The sequence below is a fragment of the Notolepis coatsorum genome, assembly GCF_963971535.1.
Source record: "Notolepis coatsorum genome assembly, contig: SCAFFOLD_961, whole genome shotgun sequence".
NCBI classification, from domain to species: Eukaryota; Metazoa; Chordata; class Actinopteri; order Aulopiformes; family Paralepididae; genus Notolepis; species Notolepis coatsorum.
Window position 1 is genome coordinate 26,624 of NW_028171531.1, and position 23,377 is coordinate 50,000.

Consider the following 23,377-nt stretch of genomic DNA (forward strand, 5'->3'; position numbering starts at 1 on the left):
AAAACTGCTCTTGCCGATAACTCTACCATGATGATGTCACATCTGCCATTGGTGTGTGCAAGGAGGTGTGTTACAATCAGGGCTTGACATTAACACCCGCCACCCGCGGGTAGAATTCGGCAGTGGCGTGTAACTCCGTCACTCTTACCAGCCACTTTGGCGGGTAGACCGTGCAGCGTCACCGTGTTAGAGTCATAGTGAAGAGTCTCTTTCTCTCTCTCTCAGTCAGAACGCAGTTAGCGCTTACTTGCGTTGCGCGTAATGAGTCTCTCTCTCTCTGTCTCAAGTAGCCAAACTTTACACTATAAAAACGAACTGGATATTTGGATTGTGTGTGTGTGTGTGTGATATTTGGCTGGTGAAAATGCTGAGTGGCTACTGGCTAGTGACTCACTTTGGAAAACCACTAGCCACAGTGGCTGGTGAGCCAAAAAGTTAATGTCAAGCCCTGGTTACAATGTAAACGTTACAGTTTTCTACAAGAGCAGTGTGGCTGAGCATCAAAGGTTGGGAGTCTGAGGTTTTATTGAATAAAAATGTATTCTTTGTCTGAGCCAGTAAAATGCTCTGGTAGAAACCCTCTAAAGATGTTAGGTCTAAGGTGGGACGGTGGGAACAGGGTTGAAAGAAACCCAACCTGAGCATGACATAAGAGCAAAATGGCTGACCGATGGTTAATCTCCTCAGTCAGTCAAATACGATGAAACAAAACACAGTTATTTTCCCACTGACACAGGCGAGGGGTAGATAATATGACGGCAGTGGTCGTATTTCAGCTGTTCTTCCATCTACAGCAGCACTGTCATCATGAAACCTGATTCTGATGTCACAGACCTCCAGGGTCACTGATGGTGGTGTCAGCAACACACACACACACACACACACACACACACACACACACACACACACACACTAAGGCTGAGCCCGAACGTTCGAACGTTCGTTCGTTACGCTGACATTCGGACTTTAATTAATGGGTTCGAACGTTCGGTGAAAAAAAAATAAAGCAGGCGCACAACGTTGAGGCGATGTGAAGCGGCGCGTCCCCCGAGGCGCTCGGCTCAACCAGTATGGTCTCTGCCGGGCTGTAGCTGGATAAATTGTCTCAACCAGAGCTCTCACCCAATGCAATAGAACAATTTTGATTGACAGGTGATTCTGCCAATTACGTCACACCGCTTGAACTCTGGCCGAGGGCGGACGGGCGGCAGGCGTGTTGGGAGCCGGTGTCTCTGTCTCTCTGCCGTCCCCCGTTCCGAGGTAGACGGTGGACGGGTCTGTTGAGGAGCCGAGGCGCGCGTGAATCGACCAAGAGTGAATACCTGTTATTGAACGTGTAACACTAACTATATAACGTTAATGCCACAAAACGAATGCCTTTGTTTATCTAGCCCCTTACGTGACTGCGGTGTGCAAGGGCTATTGTTTATCATAAGTAGTAACTTTGATGCAGTAGCTTGTTTATTTTCTTCCGAGTGCTTTGTTTAATTACATGTGAACAGCCACCACTGTAAAGAACATGTTTTTCACCAATAGACTATGCAATGCCGCCCTCCGTAGGATCTATAATAATACAATAAAAAATATATATTATTAAAAAAATGTAAAAAATAATTTTATTAAAAAAAGAAATGTATTAAAAAATTTAAAAAAAACGAACGTTTGAACGTTCGTTCGATAAACCCTGGCGAACGTTCGAACCCTAAAAACAGGGTTCGGGGACAGCCTTAACACACACACACACACACACACACACACACACACACACACACACACACACACACACACACACACACACTAGGGCTATTACTACTACTGTTAACTGTCAACTGTTACCCGTCATTGCACAAATTTATTGTTACCTGCTACCTGTTATTGCACAATTTTATTGCAAACATTTTTTGTATTGGATTCTATTATATGTTATATGTTGTACCAATTGCACATCGTTGCGGGCAAGACCACCCGCATTTCATTGTATATCCGTATGCCGTGACAAATAAAACTCTTGACTTGACTTGAGCCCGAATGTTCGGACCTTCGTTCGTTACGTTGGCATTCGAATTCTAAATCAACATTAGAATATTTTTTATATATATTTTCTTTTTATGAGTCTATTCATTCTGTTTAAACCAATGGGGTTTTTCTTCACTGTTGCAGATAAAGATTAGGCTACACTAATATTATAGTATTAAAAACTGATGAGTTAGAAAGTTGATAAAAAAAATTACTCATTTAATGAGATTAATCACTTTATTCAAATTGAGGATTTAGTTTGAGGATATTTATTAAAAAATATATATAATTATAATTATTTTGAATATATCTATTTGAATTTTTGTTTTTGAATTTTTTTTATTATTATTAAACGAAGGTTCGAACGTCCGTTCGAAAAACCCTGACGAAGTTCGAATCCCAAAAACAGGTTTCGGGGACAGCCTTAACACACACACACACACACACACACACAGAGATGGAGAAAGAGTCAAAGGGAGCCAAGGGAGGGACTGACTGAGGGAGAGAGCGGGAGAAGGGGTCGCAGAGGCCAAAAGTAGTCCTTGATATGTTGATCCGATTAGCTGACACATCTACAGGCTGTAGACACGTCATGTTCACATCATATCTCTGTATAGACTGTAGAGCTCTGTGTTCACATCATATCTCTGTATAGACTGTAGAGCTCTGTGTTCACATCATATCTCTGTATAGACTGTAGAGCTCTCCTCTGTGTTCACATTAGGGGTGTAACGATTCAACCTCACAACGATTCGATTCGATTACGATTCTTCAGGCAACGATTCAATGCATCATGAAATCTCTTCATTTGACCACGATTCGATTCGATAATTTTTTTTATTAATTTTCTATCAGTTAATTCCCCCATACATTTTGAATACACAAATGTGGCTGGGGGAACTGATTCACTCAGCATGAATGGACTATAGGTCAATAAAAACAATAAATAAAAATTTAAAAAAAAGTTTTTATTTAGATTAATATCGATTATAATCGATTCTAACATATTCAAATCGATGCATCGAATCGAACACATTAGAATCGATGCATTTAGATTAATCGATGCATCGTTACACCCCTAGTTCACATCATATCTCTCTAGGCTGTAGAGTGCTCCGCTGTGCTCCAGTATATGGGGAGAAAGCCTAGGGCTGAGATTGTCCTACTTACTTCCTAGTTACAAGTATTCAAATGTCTTTCCATATTATAGACGTACAGGACAAGTTGCCATTGGATACAGGGAGCTAGTCTGTACTGACCGCCACCACTAGCTCGTGTTTAACAGTAGCTTTATTACCTTTTAACCCTTTCACTACCACACTACCAAAAGGTTAACCCTTTCACTGTGACAAAACAGAATGTTAACCCTTTCACTGCCACACAACAATGGGTTAACCCTTTCACTACCACACTACAGAAGGTTAACCTTTCACTACCACACTACAGACGGTGAACCTTTCACTACCACACTACAGACGGTGAACCTTTCACTACCACACTACAGACGGTTAACCTTTCACTACCACACTACAGACGGTTAACCTTCTGTAGTGTGGTAGTGAAAGGTTAACCTTCTGTAGTGTGGTAGTGGTAGTGAAAGGTTAACCTTCTGTACTGTGGTAGTGAAAGGGTTAAACATGGGGATATGTGTTAGTTCAGTATGTAGTATTTCTGCTACACCAGCACTATGTTGACAGTGTTAGTATAGGAAATGAGGTAGGAGATGAATCCACACCCTCCCTTCCCACATTCTCTCATCCCTTGTTATCTGTCTCTGTGGCATAAGCAGCAGACCCCAGATGGGCTTGGTCCATGCATGGGTAACCCATGGTAACAGTAATGGGGCAATAGACTGGTCATATGATGATGATGATGATGATGTCAGCAGGGAAGCCAGCGGATAGAGTAATGGGCACACATGTTTTAATGAATACAATAATATAATGTTTTATTTTAATATACTTGAAAGTGTCTGTCTGCTCGCGTGTTGTGCCCCTCCTGTACACAGAAAGGGAGACCTTATTTGGAGGAGATCATCATTTGCCACTATTCTACCCTCCCCCAGCTTTTTGGATTTAGTCCCAGGAATAATTTGGGGGAGTGGGTGGGGGGTGAGATGGCTGTCAGGCAGGCGGTGTGTGTGTGGATTGGTTGAGCGGGTGATGGGGAGGGAGGTGTGAGCCTGTATGGGCTTGTTAGCACCATGCAGGGGGCATGAAGGATGGGGGAGAATGCTAGTGAGAAACACACACACACACACACACACACACACACACACACACACACACACACACACACACACACACACACACAGTACCTACACGCCCACCTTTTCTTGATTTGAAACGTACATCCATAATCATGAACACACACACACACACACACACACACACACACACAGTACCTACACGCCCACCTTTTCTTGATTTGAAACGTACATCCATAATCATGAACACACACACACACACACACACACACAAGCTCCTTTTTATTACCAGAGATCTGCCACCCCTGGCTGCTTCAATAGCACCATGACACAGAACCACCCCATGAAGGTGTCTGGAAGGGAGAGATAAGTGTGAAACGTTGGGAGAGAGAAGAAGGAAGAATGAAAAACAGACAGAGAAGGGTCTGGTTGGGATGGTTAAATGAAGGGTCTGGTTAGGATGGTTAAATGAAGGGTCTGGTTATGATGGTTAAATGAAGGGTTAAATGAAGGGTTAAATGAAGGGTCTGGTTAGGATGGTTAAATGAAGGGTCTGGTTAGGATGGTTAAATGAAGGGTCTGGTTAAATGAAGGGTCTGGTTGGGATGTTTTTTTTGTATAATTCACGGTTGATTCAAACATGTTTGTTTTATAATGCTCTAGTGTTGTCCAAAATATCGATACATATCGATACTGAATATTTAAAACGGTTTCGATACTCATTTCCCGAGATATCGATACTTTCTGCAGTATCGATACCAGCTGGCTTGCTCGCAGTGTTCTACCGCAAGTTGTTGACAGACAGACAGACAGACGCTGTTGCAGAGCACGCTTGCCCCTCCTCCTCCTCACAGACCTGTCTTCAGTTTGTAAACAAAGATTTTAGCTCTGAATATGGCCAGTGCAGAGCCTCCGCAACTTGTGCTTGTGGATAAAGAAAACAGCAGAAGTGCTGTTTGGAAGTACTTCGGGTTTGAAGTAAACGACGAAGGAAAAGCTAAAGCGTTGTTACAGAGCAGTGCCAACGATACAGCTATTAGCTAACGTTAGCTTATGCTAGCTAGCTGGCCACCTTTATAATTACTTCATGGAAACGGAGTAACGTTAAGTCGACTTCATACTAACTACACTAGTACACGTATGAACTCGACATAACGTTACTCCGTTTCGGGAAAAGCTAAAGATGCCCATTTGCAAGCGTTGTTACAGAGCAGTGCCAACGATACAGCTATTAGCTAACGTTAGCTTATGCTAGCTAGCTGGCCACCTTTATAATTACTTCATGGAAACGGAGTAACGTTAAGTCGAGTTCATACTAACTACACTAGTACACGTATGAACTCGACATAACGTTCCCCCGTTTCCATGAAGTGTTTAAATAGCAGCAATCTTGTTGAAAATGTAACGTTAATAAATGCTCCGCGTCCGAGCATAGCTCCGGAGAAATCTCTCTCTCTCTCTCTCTCTCTCTCTCTCTCTCTCTCTCTCTCTCTCTCTCTCTCTCTCTCGCCGTCATGAAAATTGTTGTAGTTGTTGTCATGTTTGCTATGTATTTCTTTCTTTAGGGGAGTTTGTTTCACAGTTTTAGCATGATTTATAGATGGCTAGGTTAAACAGGTTTTTGTTTTTAAGAGGGGTTTGATTTAGATTAGATAATTTAGTTATTTTTAAATGTCTGATCTAAAGATAAACAAAGGGTTTTAAAAGTGTTATATTTATCTTCTCTTATTGTACCAGAGAGAAGCTGAGGAGAATCAACCAGCAACAAAAGCTAAATTTGTTTAAAAAAAAAATTTATTATTATTATTAAATCTTTTTGGTATCGAAATGGTATCGAAATATCGAAGTATCGAAGTCGAAATTCCAGTATCGTGACAACACTGTAATGCTCACTCTCAGCAGGAGGATACCGCATGTGTTGTTGATAAATTACCGTACTTTTCGCACTATATGCCGCACCTGAATATAAGCCGCAGCAGCTAAATTGAATGATGTGTACATATATAAGCCGCACTGGACTATAAACCGCAGGTGTTTTAATGTTTAATTACCATATGTAATTAGCATTGGGACACAATACTGTCGGACAAATAACAAGAATTAACTCATTTACAAGTTGTATTAAGTTTAGCAAATAAGGGAACAGATCAATAATATTTCAATGCAGTCAAAAAAGCAATATTTCGATTTTTACATTTTCGGGTTTGGTCACGTCGTCGAGTCACATATAAGCCGCACCGTTATATAAGCCGCAGGGTCGAAAAATGAGGGAAAAAAGCAGCGGCTTATAGTCCGAAAAGTACGGTACATCATTGTATCGGAGCATAGAATTCAAGTGTACTCGCCGATACCGATACCAGCATTTTAGGCTGTATCGGAGGCATTTCCGATACTGGTATCGGTATCGGAACAACTCTAGTTAAATGAAGGGTCTTTTTAAATGAAGGGTCTGGTTGGGATGGTTAAATGAAGGGTCTGGTTAAATGAAGGGTCTGGTTAGGATGGTTAAATGAAGGGTCTGGTTAGTTAGGATGGTTAAATGAAAGGTCTGGTTAGGATGGGTCTGTCTCTCTCGGTTTTCTTTTCTTTTGACATGACTCGCACCACTCACTCTCTGAGCCAGGCCTGTCCTGTCTCTTTGATTGACAGCGCCCTCCCCCTACAGGTGGGCAGCACGGCAGGAGGCGGGTCCGTCATTAATCTCCTGTTATGAATGTTATGATTCATTCATGTATTCAGATTGCATTCATACCCAGGCCCCTATGGTGTGTGTGTGTGTGTGTGTGTGTGTGTGTGTGTGTGTGTGTGTGTGTGTGTGTGTGTGTGTGTGTGTGTGTGTGTGTGTGTGTGTGTGTGTGTGTGTGTGTGTGTGTGTGTGTGTGTGTGTGTGTGTGTGTGTGTGTGTGTGTGTGTGTGTGTGTGTGTGTGTGTGTGTGTGTGTGTGTGTGTGTGTGTGTGTGTGTGTGTGTGTGTGTGTGTGTGTGTGTGTGTGTGTGTGTGTGTGTGTGTGTGTGTGTGTGTGTGTGTCTGTCTGTCTGTCTGTCTGTCTGTCTGTCTGTCTGTCTGTCTGTCTGTCTGTCTGTCTGTCTGTCTGTCTGTCTGTCTGTCTGTCTGTCTGTCTGTCTGTCTGTCTGTCTGTCTGTCTGTCTGTCTGTCTGTCTGTCTGTCTGTCTGTCTGTCTGTCTGTCTGTCTGTCTGTCTGTCTGTCTGTCTGTCTGTCTGTCTGTCTGTCTGTCTGTCTGTCTGTCTGTCTGTCTGTCTGTCTGTCTGTCTGTCTGTCTGTCTGTCTGTCTGTCTGTCTGTCTGTCTGTCTGTCTGTCTGTCTGTCTGTCTGTCTGTCTGTCTGTCTGTCTGTCTGTCTGTCTGTCTGTCTGTCTGTCTGTCTGTCTGTCTGTCTGTCTGTCTGTCTGTCTGTCTGTCTGTCTGTCTGTCTGTCTGTCTGTCTGTCTGTCTGTCTGTCTGTCTGTCTGTCTGTCTGTCTGTCTGTCTGTCTGTCTGTCTGTCTGTCTGTCTGTCTGTCTGTCTGTCTGTCTGTCTGTCTGTCTGTCTGTCTGTCTGTCTGTCTGTCTGTCTGTCTGTCTGTCTGTCTGTCTGTCTGTCTGTCTGTCTGTCTGTCTGTCTGTCTGTCTGTCTGTCTGTCTGTCTGTCTGTCTGTCTGTCTGTCTGTCTGTCTGTCTGTCTGTCTGTCTGTCTGTCTGTCTGTCTGTCTGTCTGTCTGTCTGTCTGTCTGTCTGTCTGTCTGTCTGTCTGTCTGTCTGTCTGTCTGTCTGTCTGTCTGTCTGTCTGTCTGTCTGTCTGTCTGTCTGTCTGTCTGTCTGTCTGTCTGTCTGTCTGTCTGTCTGTCTGTCTGTCTGTCTGTCTGTCTGTCTGTCTGTCTGTCTGTCTGTCTGTCTGTCTGTCTGTCTGTCTGTCTGTCTGTCTGTCTGTCTGTCTGTCTGTCTGTCTGTCTTCATTGTCAGTCAATACATGTCTGACCTACCTGTCTCGTTGGCTGTGTAAGGGATGTAATTTCTTAGATTTAATTTCCCCCAATTATCCTTTTTGTTTTCTACTTATACGTGTCTGCCTACCTGTCTGTCTGTCTCGTCCTCAAGTGTACGTGCGTGTGTCATGGGATGGTAGTAAGTGAATCGGAGCAGGCAGTTATGATTTTATTAGAGTGCACTTTCGAGAAGCTGTCCATTGATGACTTATTGCTCTATTATTGACCAGTATGAATAGCTCTCTGCTAACACACACACACACACAAACACACACACACACACATACACACACACACACACACACACCTTCGTTTGTTACGTTGGCATTCGAATTCTAAATCGACATTTTATTTTTTTATTTTGAATAATAAAAAATAAAAAAATTATATATATTTTTTTTATGTGTATCCATTCTGTTTAAATCAATGGGGTTTTTCTTCACAGTTGCAGATAAAGATTAGGCTACACCAATATTATAGTATTAAAAACTGATGAGTTATATTCATTAACACTTTCAGTGCCACGGACGACATATCTTGTTTTATTAGGCCCCCCACTGAGTGCCCACGACGACAAATATCGCTTTGTTTGTTTATTAGCGATCTGATTTCATATTTCATCAACCGAGTCTCCCGTTGGTACAGCAGCTCCTCCAGGCGCTCAGAATGGGAAAAAAGCGTCCCCTATTGTCTATCCCTGTGTAACTGCAGGTCAGTCGCTTAGACTGACCTGGGATCTGTAGATATGTAGAGGCGGAGCCAGTTGGTTCCTTGTGCTGGCAAGCTGTCTGCTCAACATGGAAGTCATCGCGGGACGGGAATCAGCCTGGAATATATATTCACAGTAGCCAATACTCAATCAATAAGCGTGATCGATATTTGGAATGGCGATCAGGAATTGGAATGATCTTTTTGGAGAACATCTGATCTGAAGTAAGGAATCTATTTTACCAGGCTTGGGATAATCAGAGTTGTATTCGCTGAGATCTCAGCGTTTGCCCTATGTGTGTGTGTGTGTACGCGATCACTGATGAGGAAATCAGAGAATCGATTTTTCAGCTTGCGTCTCTAGCGTGCATACGTACACATTATACTATTGATAATCTAGCGTTTATTTGAAAACTATTCATAAATAGGCCGAAAAATGACAACGTTTTTGTGTATTCTAGAATATTCCAGTAAACGTCTTTTATCATGGAATCTTTATATTTTCCTTGAAAACGAGGGCTTTTCAAAATGCTATAAAACGAAAATGAACCGATAAAAAAACAATCCGCTTCGACAATGTTGACTGGAAAACGAGTCATTGATAAGCGACGGGCAGATTAGACACATAGCCATAATTTAAAACATAGATTAGGCGTTTTTAATGCTAACATTGAAGTGGATGGTGGGCTCTGAAAGTGTTAAAAGAAATAATGATTTAATAAAAGAAAAATACTCATTTAATCAGATTAATCACTTTATTCAAATTGAGGATTTAGTTTGAGGATATTTATATTAAAACTAAAATTATTTAGAATTTTCTTTTTTTTGCAATTTTTTCTTTTTGAATTAAAAATGAAGGTTCGAACATCCGTTCGAAAAACCCTGACGAAGTTCAAATCCCAAAAACAGGCTTTGGGGACAGCCTTAACACACACACACACAAATAAGTGTTTATCCTATATGCACCTAGCAGGGGAGGTACGCCGCTGCTGAAATATGATTGCAGTTTTTCTTTTATTATTATTATTATTATTTATTTTACTCTTTTTGTAAACAAAAACAAAACAACCCACTCTCTCCCCTTCAAATGCAGAAAGTAAACAGCTTTGTAAATGTGACTCTCATGGAAAAATCGCTGTCATAAACTACTTTTGAAATGTGATCCAAACTTTCCAAGCAGAGCTAACTTTCAGCAGCGTCATATATATACAGCCGTCAAAACGCTCCGTCGGATCAGAAACTATATTGACGAGCACCCAGGTATAGTCAACAAGCCAGCAATGTTGATCACGGATTCAGGATCATCATTTGCACATAACTGCCCAATTGCACAGCCCTGCTAATTATCCCATCCCACTGTATTGTTATTTCATTCTAATTAGTATACATAATTAGTATACACATGACCACATCTTGCCCAGTTGTACAGCCCTGGCCTATTCCTATTTTATTTTTACTTATAATTGTACTATATTCTATTGTGCTATATTTAATTTAGTTTATATCCCATTTAATTGTATTCAACCTCTTTATTTACAGTTGTACAGCCCTGGCCTATATTTTATTTCATAATTATATTATATTCTATTGTGCTTAAATTAGTTCATATTTCATTTGACTCCACAGTCTGTTAATGTCTGTCCGCTAATGTTGCACCGAAAACGACCAAAGCAAATGCCTTGTATTTGAAAACTACTTGGCAATAAAGACCTTTCTGATTCTGATTCTGATCCCTCAGAGGTATTAACATTACACATTGTTTGGGTTCCCTTAACCCTTTCACTACCACACGGGTTAACCTTCTGTGGCAGTGAAAGGGTTAACCTTCTGTATTGTCACAGTGAAAGGGTTAACCATTTGGTAGCGTGGTAGTGAAAGGGTTAAAGAAACACCATGAATGTATGTTATTTTATCATTGAAAATCCCAAAACACTGTTTGATAATACAACAGTTAATTCTGGAAGAAAGGACTCACGCACCACATAATGTGAGCTAGATAGACTTGTCCCCTGCTCATCACTGATATGTACTGGATGATGCACTTAGATCTGCTCATCACTGATATGTACTGGATGATGCACTTAGATCTGCTCATCACTGATATGTACTGGATGATGCACTTAGATCTGCTCATCACTGATATGTACTGGATGATGCACTTAGATCTGCTCATCACTGATATGTACTGGATGATGCACTTAGATCTGCTCATCACTGATATGTACTGGATGATGCACTTAGATCTGCTCATCACTGATATGTACTGGATGATGCACTTAGATCTGCTCATCACTGATATGTACTGGATGATGCACTTAGATCTGCTCATCACTGATATGTACTGAATGCACTTAGATCTGCTCATCACTGATATGTACTGGATGCACTTAGATCTGCTCATCACTGATATGTACTGGATGCACTTAGATCTGCTCATCACTGATATGTACTGGATGCACTTAGATCTGCTCATCACTGATATGTACTGAATGCACTTAGATCTGCTCATCACTGATATGTACTGAATGCACTTAGATCTGCTCATCACTGATATGTACTGAATGCACTTAGATCTGCTCATCACTGATATGTACTGGATGCACTTAGATCTGCTCATCACTGATATGTACTGGATGATGCACTTAGATCTGCTCATCACTGATATGTACTGGATGCACTTAGATCTGCTCATCACTGATATGTACTGGATGCACTTAGATCTGCTCATCACTGATATGTACTGGATGCACTTAGATCTGCTCATCACTGATATGTACTGGATGCACTTAGATCTGCTCATCACTGATATGTACTGGATGCACTTAGATCTGCTCATCACTGATATGTACTGGATGTACTGTACTTAGATCTGCTCATCACTGATATGTACTGAATGCACTTAGATCTGCTCATCACTGATATGTACTGAATGCACTTAGATCTGCTCATCACTGATATGTACTGGATGCACTTAGATCTGCTCATCACTGATATGTACTGGATGCACTTAGATCTGCTCATCACTGATATGTACTGGATGCACTTAGGCCTTGAGAGCCCTTCTGGTGCCGACAGACGCAGAGAAAACCTCCCAGCATTCTTCTGTACCTCCACTGTTGCAACTCCATCTTCAGGGAAACACTGGAATACACATACACACGCATACACACACACACATACACACACACACATACACACACACATACACATACACAGACTTAAGTATCTGCTGGCCTCTAATAGTTTCCAGGAGCTGTCACCATAGTTGAGCCAAAGGAAATAAAGGCTGAAACAAAGCACTTAGTTTCTCCAGCCCTGAGGCTACAGCTAGCTGCTCCTTTACTATTGGCAGGCCTGGATACTGGAGACGGGCTTCGGGGGGAAAGTCGTTCTGTCTATCATCTGTCTGTATCCGTCTGTCTTTGTTTTCTTTGTCTTTCTCTCCTGCTCCCCTCTCTCTCTCTCTCTTTCTCTCTCTCATGCTCTCTCTCTCTCTCTCTCTCTCTCTCTCTCTCTCTCTCTCTCCTGCTCCTCTCTCTCTCATGCTTCTCTTTCTCTCTCTCTCTCTCGCTCTCTCTCTCTCTCTCTCTCTCTCTCTCTCTCTCTCTCTCTCTCTCTCTCTATCTCTCTCTCTCCTGCTGAAGGACACTTCATAAGTTCACTTTGGTTTTGACTTGTACAGAGATGAAATGGAACAGAGTTGAAACTGTGTGTATGTGTGTACATGCCGAACATGAAATATATACCCATCTCCTTGTCGCTCCTGGTTTCTAAGCCTTTTCTCTTTTTTTGTTCTCTCTCTCTCTCTCTCTCTCTCTCTCTCTCTCTCTCTCTCTCTCTCTCTCTCTCTCTCTCTCTCTCTCTCTCTCTCTCTCTCTCTCTCTCTCTCTCTCTCTCTCTCTCTCTCTCTCTGTCTCTCTCTGTCTCTGTGTGGGCAGCTGAGAGAAGCTAGCACCAGGAGAAAGAGAACCATTTGATGGAAGAAAAGAAAAAGAAAAGGCAAGAAGAAAATACCAAGAAAGACGGCGCTCAAAAAAAGGTGAGTCTCTCTGGAGGAGCTGGTGTTTAAACTGTCTGAATGTCTATATGTCAAATATGCCTGCTTTACACAGACACACACGCACACTTGCTCATAGCATGCTGTAATCTATAGACCTTTGCGTTGCCAGTGGAACAGTTTTGGTCCAAGATTATTTCCTGTCAGCTATTGATGGGAGCAAACGCTGCAACAAATAAACTAGCCTGTGTGTGTGCATGTGCGTGTGTGACATGCGTGTGCATACACAGTTAGCAGTCAAGTCGTTTCAACTCGTTAAATTAAATTCAACAAGCTGTGAATTAGTAGATAACAGCTTTGGCTGATTTTTGTAGAAGTTGGTCGGTGAACTGCCAAATACACAAACAGAAAACTCACTTCTACTGTTGCTTACTGGCTGCCATTCAACAGCAAACAGTTTCAATTGGCTAAATCTGGAAATGTTAGTCTATTTTCTATCAAAACGAGTATTTATTTATTTCTCTCTCTCTCTCTCTCTCTCTCTCCACCAGGCTGCTGATCAGAAAACCAAAGGTGAGTGTTTTAATGACTACTGTATACTAAGTTATAGACACACATACAGCGCTCTCTGAAAGTGCATCATGCATACAGTTCAGGCCTGTTATCAGCTCTGGTGAGCACACTGTATATGACCCATAAAGACACACACACGCACACACGCACGCACGCACACACACACACACACACACACGCATAGTGTGCAGAGCCAGACTGATGCATTGTGATGTCATAGGGATGTTCTACTCCGAGCGCCAGCTAGTGAAGCGTGAGGCACACAGACAGCTGCAGCACTGAACACTGGCACGGAGAGAGACATGGGGGAGGAGGAGAGAGAGACATGGAGGAGGAAGAGAGAGACATGGGGGAGGAAGAGAGAGGGATGGAGGAGGAAGAGATGGACATGGGGGAGGAAGAGAGAGAGGGATGGAGGAGGAAGAGAGAGAGACATGGAGGAGGAAGAGGGAGAGACATAGAGGAGGAAGAGAGGGGGATGGGTGGAAAAGAAAAAGAGGAGGGTGGATGGAAGGGGACGAGAGAGGGGGATGGATGGAGGAGGAGGCGAGAGGGGGATGGATGGAGGAGGAAGAGAGGGGGATGGATGGAGGAGGAGGAAGAGAGGGGGATGGATGGAGGAAGAGAGGGGGCATGGGGTTCAGTTAGACGCAGAGGGAGACGCTGTCTCATTGCAGCCTTTTGCTGTTTTTATTTTGTCACTCAAGCTTAACTGATGTTCATGTGTATTGATTTATTTTCTGTGTGTGTGCGTGCACATGCTTGTGCACGTGTTTACACTTGTGAGGACATCTTTGCTCATCCACACGAGAGAAAATGGTTAGGTTTTACGGAATGAATGTAAGTCGATGGAAAATCCTTAACGCCTGAAAGTAATAATAGCAACATGTGTATCAGTGAGCCAAGGTGTCAACGTAGCTCCAACGTAGCTCCCCAGAACAACAGACGGAGGTCAGGGCTTTGGGCCACTGCAAAGCACATCAGGGCAGCTGGTAGCTCTGCACTAGTCGGCAACTCTCTACAAGGAGTGTGTGTGTGAGGGAGGGAGAAAGATGGACAGATCACTTAAACAGTAAATAATTGCTTGTGTTGTTTTGTTTGTGTATGTGCTTACACAATTTGCAACTCTAATTGGGGTGTGTGTGTGTCACGCAGGGACCGAAACTAAAGCCCGCCGCCCGCCAGGGGCGGGCTGTTTTTACCTTTGGCGCATGACACTTAGAGGGCTGCCCGCCGTGTGGCGTGTAGACGTGTAGTTCATAACTTCATAACGATACTCTTGTGCGAGTACAGATTATAGCCGCTCGTCTTTTTTTTCTCCGCCGCGAGATCGTTAAAAAACTACAAGTCCCACATCGCACTAGGTCCAATCACAGTAGAGTGACGTGACTGGTTTCATGAGAAAAAAAGCAAATGACCAATCGGAAGCTATCATTTGGCTTGTTTACTTCCATCTGCTCCAGTCTATATCGGACCTCCAAGAGCTAACGTTACTGTTTAAACAATGACCCAGTCAACTATTCACTTTTAGTTTAATACATGACGAGGCATTGTCTAACGGTATCTAGCTGGCTAGCTACTGATAGCTGCTGATATCAACAAATGCTCCAGCAATAGTCTACTCGAGTGCATAATACCTCCGGTCCCTCGTTAGCTAGCTTAGCTAGCTCGCGTTGATCCATCTGTCCCAGTAAACTAAATTGTCTTAACGTTATCTACAGGGCTAGCAGTAGCTACAGATAGCTCCTGATATCAATGTCTTATAACATTGATTGAATGCGTATTCTAGCTGAGGGCATGTTTAATGTGATTTGACAAAAGAACGGTAACGTTTTAAATAGGTCCAGCTGCATCGCCGGAGAATCCTTGCATGCTGAATGTAGGGTCTAGCTGAATATAGGGTCTAGCTGCAGGGCCGGAGAATCCTTGCTGGAGCTGGAGGCTACTCAAGTATACACACAGACAGTGGAGCTGTTTGCAGATAGCAAGCATTTTGACTTATTGCGTGGTGGCGATGTCTCGCAGATAATACAACTACAAGTATGATTATATAATATATATTTTATTTAAAAAAAAAATTTATATAAAATATATATATTTTTTTAATCAAAAAAAATGTGGCAGGTAAGAAATATGCTTGGCGGGTAGACTCTTCCCATCTACCCGCCACTGGCCGGTGAGTCAAAAAGTTAATTTCGCTCCCTGTGTGTGTGTGTGTGTGTGTGTGTGCACAAAGGTGTGTGTGTGTGTGTGTACAAAGGTGTGTGTACAAAGGTGTGAGTGTGTGTCCATAACAGGGTTCGAAATTAACGGGGGCTTGGGGCATAATGCTCTTGAAAATGGACAAAATGCCCTCGAAAATCAGTTAAGGGGGGCACTTAATGCCCCCGACAGTTTACTAATTATATATATATTTATCCGGTAATGGAGCGTCTGTATCGTACGGTTCAGATGACGCGCAAATAAAAAAATTCATTTGGCGGAGCCGGTGTTCTGCACTGGCTGCAGGCAGCAGCAGCAGCACTGTAGCCAGGTGCTAGTCAGTTTGTGTAAAAATGGCACGCACAATATAAATCAATCTTCATTACGACTTTAAAAACATAGCCATTAACATTACATAGGCCTACACACATCTTGCCATAGCAGTTCGTAAACACAACGCACGTTTTAACTATGGTAGCCCGACGCAGCCCGCAAGCTAATACTGTACAGTCAATGAAATGTCACCGTAGCTACTGTAGCAGAGGAGGAAATGGGAGTCTGAGAGGCGGGGTGTTTAAAGACAATGATAGGCGTTTATTCAACATCCAAGAAGGCTAACATACAACTGTGTTTTATTAACTCCAACCGGGACTATTGCCGCTTTCCCACTGCATGCCATCACCTCCTAACGTTACCGGAGCTGATAATAACATTGCCTGAGCTGAAGGTGGTGCGTGACACTAAAATGTCCGTGGGGACCCGGCGCCAACCCATAGATAGTTCCAACTCACCGAATTGCGTAATCCACCACAGATGCACTCAATATTTAAATAATGTTAGTCTAAATAAATGTAGACAGAAACATAATAATTTCAAGCAGAAAACGAATCTTTCCATTAAGAACTGACAATCAGGGAATTTAAACATGGTTGACATTGTTTTTGTGTGTTTATATTAATTAAAGAAAGGAAAGTCTAGTGCTGGCTGAGCATATTGTTTGTTTGCACTAAGTTAATACTTTGACAAATGTAGCCTATATTTTTCAGTCAGTTCGGTCTTTGTGTGCCAAACATTATTTAAGGCTGTAAACACTGTAAACCTTTTATTTTTAATAAATGAGAAGCATGTTTAGATTTGAGTGTTAAATTTTTTTTAATAAAGATTAACGTATATCGAACTGAAAACCGTGACCCCAAAATCGTGATACGAACCAAACCGTCCATTTTGTGAACCGTCCCACCCCTACCGTTTATCAAAAAAATTCAGTGCCCCCGAAATACAAAAAAAAGCCCCCGAAAATCAATTAAGGGGGGCAAAAAAAGCCCTTGAAAAAAAATGTTAATTTCTAACCCTGGTCCATAATGCACGTGTGCCTCCCACAGTCTGAACGCCTGCCTGGCCATCTGGGTGTGACGGTTAGCTTTTCAGAGAGGTCACTATGGGTAGCCATGACCTTTGACCTGCCATTTTAACTAGCCTCTTGGTGTGGCTGGCCTGTCTGCACTGGGCTCTATTAGCCTGCTTTTTGTCACTCCGAGACTAGTGGCTTAGGGCGTTTTCTCATTAGGAATGGTTGCTCCGTTCCGTCCTGGCTCCGTCCTCGAGAGCGAACCCCCCCCTCCCACTCCCCCCTCTGGTCTGCGTACACACTACAATCTCGTGTTTCGTTCCCAAGCACACTCTCTAGAGCAGGGGTAGGCAACCCTAGGCACGCGGGGGCATTTTTTTTGTTTTTAATATTATAGTGAAATATTTTGCACTGTTGGTGACCGTAATAATGTTTTTGTTATAAGGCTCTGCAAATGTTACTGAATGATGTAGCAATGTATTTCCAGCTAAATTGAAATAATAAACAAATAAAGGGTCTCAATTAAATATGTGGTAGTAAAAAGAACCTGTGGGAGGATTTCAACAAGATAAATGCGACAACAGTGCAAAATATTTCACTATAATATTTCAAAGCAAAAAAAAAAAAAATTATATATTTTTTTATGCTGCCCCCTGTGCCTATGAAAATGCCCCTGCGTGCCTAGGGTTGCCTACCCCTGGTCTAGAGCAACACTCTATAGTCTATATTTCTGAATTAACCAAAAACAGTTACACAGGACATTTTCGCTGTACCTCTGGAAGTAATGTACCCAGCTAAACCTACACGATGGGTTAGATACAGGCTGGATTTTGGATACTCCCGCACTAAAACATTTTGGCCATGCCGCGCGCTAACCACATAGATTACAGACAGATAGACAAAACGAACAACGTACGAACAACGTAAAAGATAATATGCATATACTTGATCAGCTATTGTCCCGCTGAACACAAGTTACACAACTAGTCACCTTGAAAAACGTGGCCAGGTTATGCCACACGCTAAAAACACGATGGGTCACAGACGGATCAGACACTGAAAAGTCATGAGAATATGGATGCTAAAACTTTACTTACCGATTGGCAGGCTAGTTGATGGACTAACGTCAGGCTGCGTTACTGGAGGTAGTAATAGTGCGATGGGTTGTGATTGAACAACAACGTCGGGCTCCCTTGTTGTTTGGGTTATGGATCATGGGCTAACCGGCCACGTTGCTGTGGGTAGTGATTCAACAACGGAGGGATCACTGGTTGGTTTTTGGCCGATTATGATGTCCACTGCATCAAACCACGGAAATCCTTGTCGTCAGATGAGCTGCCTGATTTGCGCACTGCATCCCGTACTTTAAGATATTGAAGCCTCGTCTTCTTCACTTTAGCTCAACATTGTTGACTGATCTGTTGTACCCATGCACGCACACAAATACTTGCCAAATTGCGTTTTTGTGGGTATTGTCCAGTTGTTGCTGTATATTTTTATCTGCCCAAAATTCAAGCAAGCATGAAAGCATTACAGGTTTGTTTGCACACCACGCTCCATTCCGTCGTCGGGGACGCTGGTGCGCACCCGAAACCACCTTTTCAAGCGGTCTCGGCTTGGAGCGAATCAGCGTCCCCGGTGACGGGGGGGAGCGTTCTCATCACACTTATTTTGGGGCGATCGTGCTTGGATTCGACCCCGGATGCCCAGTGAGAAACCACCCTTAGATAAAGGTTTCTGCTGCACTGGGGGGAAAAAACGTGTGTTTTATTTTAATTCGCTTCTATGTCTTGTTGGTTTTTTACTTTTAGGTAACGGCAAAGCTATTTGTTTCATTAACATGATATATAAAGCAGTGGTGGAAGAAGTTCTCAGTTCCTTTACTTAAGTATAAGTAGAAATACCCAGATAAAAGTACTCTGGTAAAAGTCCTCCAATCAAAGTTCCATTTAGGTATTTGATATTGAATGTACTTAAGTATCAAAAGTAATAGTATGCATTCTACATGATGTTTGTGTATTCCAGTGTCTTGAATCATTGACCTCTAAAGGTTATGTTAAAGTGGCATGTGGTCCAGTCATGCTGCTCTGATTATGTCTTCTTGACGTTGTCGTCGGGCCTCAAATTTGTAAAGTACACAATCTTCATACATTTTTACCATGCTTTCTGTGCAAAATCATTTTAGCTTTTTGACTGGTTCAGATAAATGTAGTGGAGTGTAAAAAAAAAAATGCAAAAAAAATAAGTACAATATTTCCCTTTGTGAAATGCAGTTGAAGTACAAAGGTCCCTAAAATGTACTCAACTCAAGTAAAGTGCAAAGTCACTTTCCACCACTGCTAAAAAAGGATGGGCATATTATTGCTGCTAGAGACCTTCCTACTAGTGCTCTGAGCCGGGGCTACTGCCACTGAAGCCTAGCTGCTAGTGCTCTGAGCCGGGGCTACTGCCACTGAAGCCTAGCTGCTAGTGCTCTGAGCCGGGGCTACTGCCACTGAAGCCTAGCTGCTAGTGCTCTGAGCCGGGGGTACTGCCACTGAAGCCTAGCTACTGTTAATAGATTGGTAGCTTATGATGTTTTTATTTATTTATTATTACGGACTGTTGCCTCTCATATCCTCTGCCCTCCCATTATTATTCCAAGAACGAGACCTAGAAACGCTGCCAAGTGTTTGTGCCAAGTGTTTAGCAGCCACAGTAACCACATTAAGCCATAGTCACGGATGACGCAGACATTCCTAAATCACAGGTTGTGATCTGAAACGGGGTCGACGTCTTGTTTCTTCTGGGCCCCTTAACAAGAGTTCTAGTGTGCTTTTAATGGGTTTCGGTCCCCCGGGGGCAAAGACTTAACTCCATCCACCGTTGAGCCGGTTGCAGTGCTGTTGGGACTGGAGAAGATGTCGCTCATGGAGAAGACGTGGCTCGTGGAGAAGACGTGGCTCGTGGAGAAGACGTGGCTCGTGGAGAAGACGTCGCTCGTGGAGAAGACGTCGCTCGTGGAGAAGACGTCGCTCATGGAGAAGATGTCGTTGGGTCACGGACGGTTGCCGTGTACATGCTGCTAAAACTGGCCACACACCACAATTCTCTCCACAATAATAGGGGACCCGTTTTTAATCAACCCCGAGTCAGTGTCCTCAGCCAGACTTTGAACAACATGTTAAAAGGAACACGCCGGGCGCCCTCGTGGCGCACTGCATAGTGCCTCGCACACCCACGCGGCCGTCCCGGGTTCGCCTCCCGCTCCCGGCGATATTTGTCGCATGTCCTCCCCACATCTCCTCCCATTCGCCCTCTCCTCTGTCGTTCCTGCGTGACCAGAAAAAGCTGTAAAAATGATAAAAAGAATTATAATAAAAAGAAAAGGAACACGCCAACATTTTGGGAAATTAGCTCCAGAGAGAGACGAGAAGATGGATACCAGTTTTCTCTCTCTGTGCGTTCAGTAGAAAGCTATCTGGCTGCATGTTAGCCTAGCTTAGCACAATGAATGGAAGCGAACATGGCCGGTTAGCCTAGGCATTGTCCAAATAACACCTCGCCCGAAGGCTAACCGGCCATGTCATTGTGCTAAGCTAACATGCAGCCAGATAGCTTCCTACTGAACGCACAGAGAGGAAACTGGTATCTATCTTCTCGTCTCTCTCTGGAGAAGATGGTTAAGCTAATTTCCCAAAATGTTGGCGTGTTCCTTTAACTCCGGGCCTGAGCGTGACAGTTCTTTTAAGAGAGAGAGGCGTGTGGCTGACATTGGGGTGGAAACACACCTGGCCCGGAGCATCTTGCCGGCTGCTGTAAATGTCACACAGTCTCTGAATCAGGGTGCCTCCGCGCATTTCTTACTATACATGGTTAGAAGCGTGAGTAATGTGTGTCGCTACGTGCTACGTTCGTTTGTGTGTGTGTGTGTGTGTGTGTGTGTGTGTACACGCTGACACTCGAATGTCTCTTTTGTTCACAAGTGTGTGTGTGTGTCTGTGTGTGTGTCCAGGGCAGGAATGGTGGAGGAAGTGCGGGGGGTCAGCCAGGCCTTAGAAAACACCCTGACACTGACGGTCAGCAAAAGTCTCAGCTGCTAGAGCAGGAACAGCCAAGAAAGAGGGGAGGGGAGGGGAGGAACGACGAAGTGCATCAGGGCCTTACAGGGTCAGTAAAAGAAGGGAGGGAAGGAGAGGGAGGAAAGGAAGTAATGAAGCAGCCAGTACTCAGACGAGTGCCAACAATGACTGCTGGGAGTCAATGACGGTGCTGTTACAGTGCTGGACTAATGACTTGGATATTACTTTATGATATGTTTAATGAGCGAGGGAGGGAGAGAGAGACATACAGAAAGACAGAACCAGACAGATAGAGAGAAATGTAAACTGTGTGTGTCGGGGGAGGGGGGCTAGAGAGAGACGGATTTCGTTTTCAGTGTTATCATTCAGTCTGTGATCAGGCCTTCGGTGAGGTTTCTTAGAACCTCCCACATGCAATATCACTCTTAATGGGCAGGCCAGCATGGACTGGAATGAGTTGAGATTTCATGCGTGACACTAAATAAGAGAGGTGTGTGTGTGTGTGTGTGTGTGTGTGTGTGTGTGTGTGTGTGTGTGTGTGTGTGTGTGTGTGTGTGTGTGTGTGTGTGTGTGTGTGTGTGTGTGTGTGTGTGTGTGTGTGTGTGTGTGTGTGTGTGTGTGTGTGTGTGTGTGTGTGTGTGTGTGTGTGTGTGTGTGTGTGTGTGTAGATGAGAGCAAATCAGTATGCAGCTGTGAATTGTGTCTCTCCATCCATATCAGTAAGCTCTTCCTTCCGTGTCCATACACACACACACCAACCCCCCCCCCATCCCTCTCCTCCCTTTCCTCCAGTCCAGGGCTCCTCGCTCTCAGGCATTTTCAATTTGTTTGCGGTAATCGATCTCCACCACGGCACGTTCATATGTATGAAAATGAGATAAAGCGCCAGCGCTGCGGAATTAACTCCTCTGCCCCCCATTAGGCATGGAGCTCCAGAGACGCGCGGCTCCGGGGGGCCTAGGCGCGGTGCTCGGGCCTCCCCCCACGCAGGCCGTCCCTGTCAGGCAGTGCCGGCAGCCTCGCACCCCCTCTTTCCCTCCTCCCTCCATGGTCCCCATTACCACAGAGGGCAGGGAGAAGCTGATTATTCTCTACCTTCCTCCATCTCCATCCCTGCCTCCACACTGCAGTTCCCCAGTCACCCCGCTACAGACACACCAGAGAGGAATATATAAGCACACACATGCACACACGCGCACATACACACACACACGCGCGCATGGCAACACACACCCATGATCACAATCGCTCATATTCATCAATGCACACACCGCTCCCTGCCCGGGACCATCCATCCATTTTCCCCGTGAGCGAAGCAAATGCTTACATCATGGAATTGCAAAGTAGCCTGGGGAACGAGACGCCAGCCACAGCTACTCTTCTCTTTCTTATTAAAGCTTTATTTAACCAGGTGAGTCCCGTTGAGATTTCAACATCTCTTTTTTATTTTTTTCCTGAGGGAGCCATGGCCAGGATAGCAGCCCCATACAGTGTTGCAAACAACATACCACAAAATGTTTTAAAAAGCATGTCCAATCCAATCCACTTTATTTATAAAGCACATTTAAAAACAACAAAGTTGTACAAGTCCACAGCTTAAGATAAAACATAAAAACATAAACATTTTATAAAAGCACACAATAAAAACAAGTACAATATGTCACATAAAAAGGCATGTCTCTCAAAAACTGTTTAAAACACAGAAAGCCAGAGCAAATAGATGTGTCTTGAGGCGTGATTTGAACACCTGCAGAGTGGGGGCCTGCCTAACATGCAGTGGCAGCTCATTCCATTCATGTGTAGCAAAACATACAGTAGTGGTGAATTGTATGCACAGAATCGTATGCACAGAATCGTGTGCACAGAATCGTGTGCACAGAATCGTATGCACAGAATCGTGTGCACAGAATCGTGTGCACAGAATCGTGTGCACACAATCGTGTGCACAGAATCGTGTGCACAGAATCGTATGCACAGAATCGTATGCACAGAATCGTGTGCACAGAATCGTATGCACAGAATCGTGTGCACAGAATCGTGTGCACAGAATCGTATGCCTAAAAAGACGGACAAGAGGAAACTAAATCTAGATCTAAATCGATTACAAATTACAATTGAATCTGCCTCATTAGCTCATCTGTCTGCACATCTGTCTGAAAGTGGTTCCAGGATGCAGGGGCAGAGAACATAAAGGCACTTTTGACAAATTCAGTGCAAACCTCAGGGACGGACAGTAAGAGGGTGTAATTTGATGCAAACGATAATTGTGATATACCCACAAAGG

The 23,377-nt window shown here is 43.6% G+C and overlaps 1 protein-coding gene across 1 annotated transcript in view; it reads left to right on the top strand.

Annotated features, from left to right (window-relative positions):
• Window positions 1–12,847: 12,847 nt before the first annotated feature.
• The window catches only part of LOC311248244 (trinucleotide repeat-containing gene 6C protein-like), a gene marked incomplete at its 3' end in the record, with an annotated part of 22,791 nt that continues 12,261 nt past the window's right edge, over window positions 12,848–23,377 (top strand). The window contains exons 1-2 of the mRNA XM_084339164.1: window positions 12,848–12,951; window positions 13,461–13,482. Coding sequence (XP_084195290.1) covers window positions 12,889–12,951; window positions 13,461–13,482 — 85 coding nt within the window. The 5' untranslated portion in view covers window positions 12,848–12,888. The remainder of the gene's footprint in view (window positions 12,952–13,460; window positions 13,483–23,377) is intronic.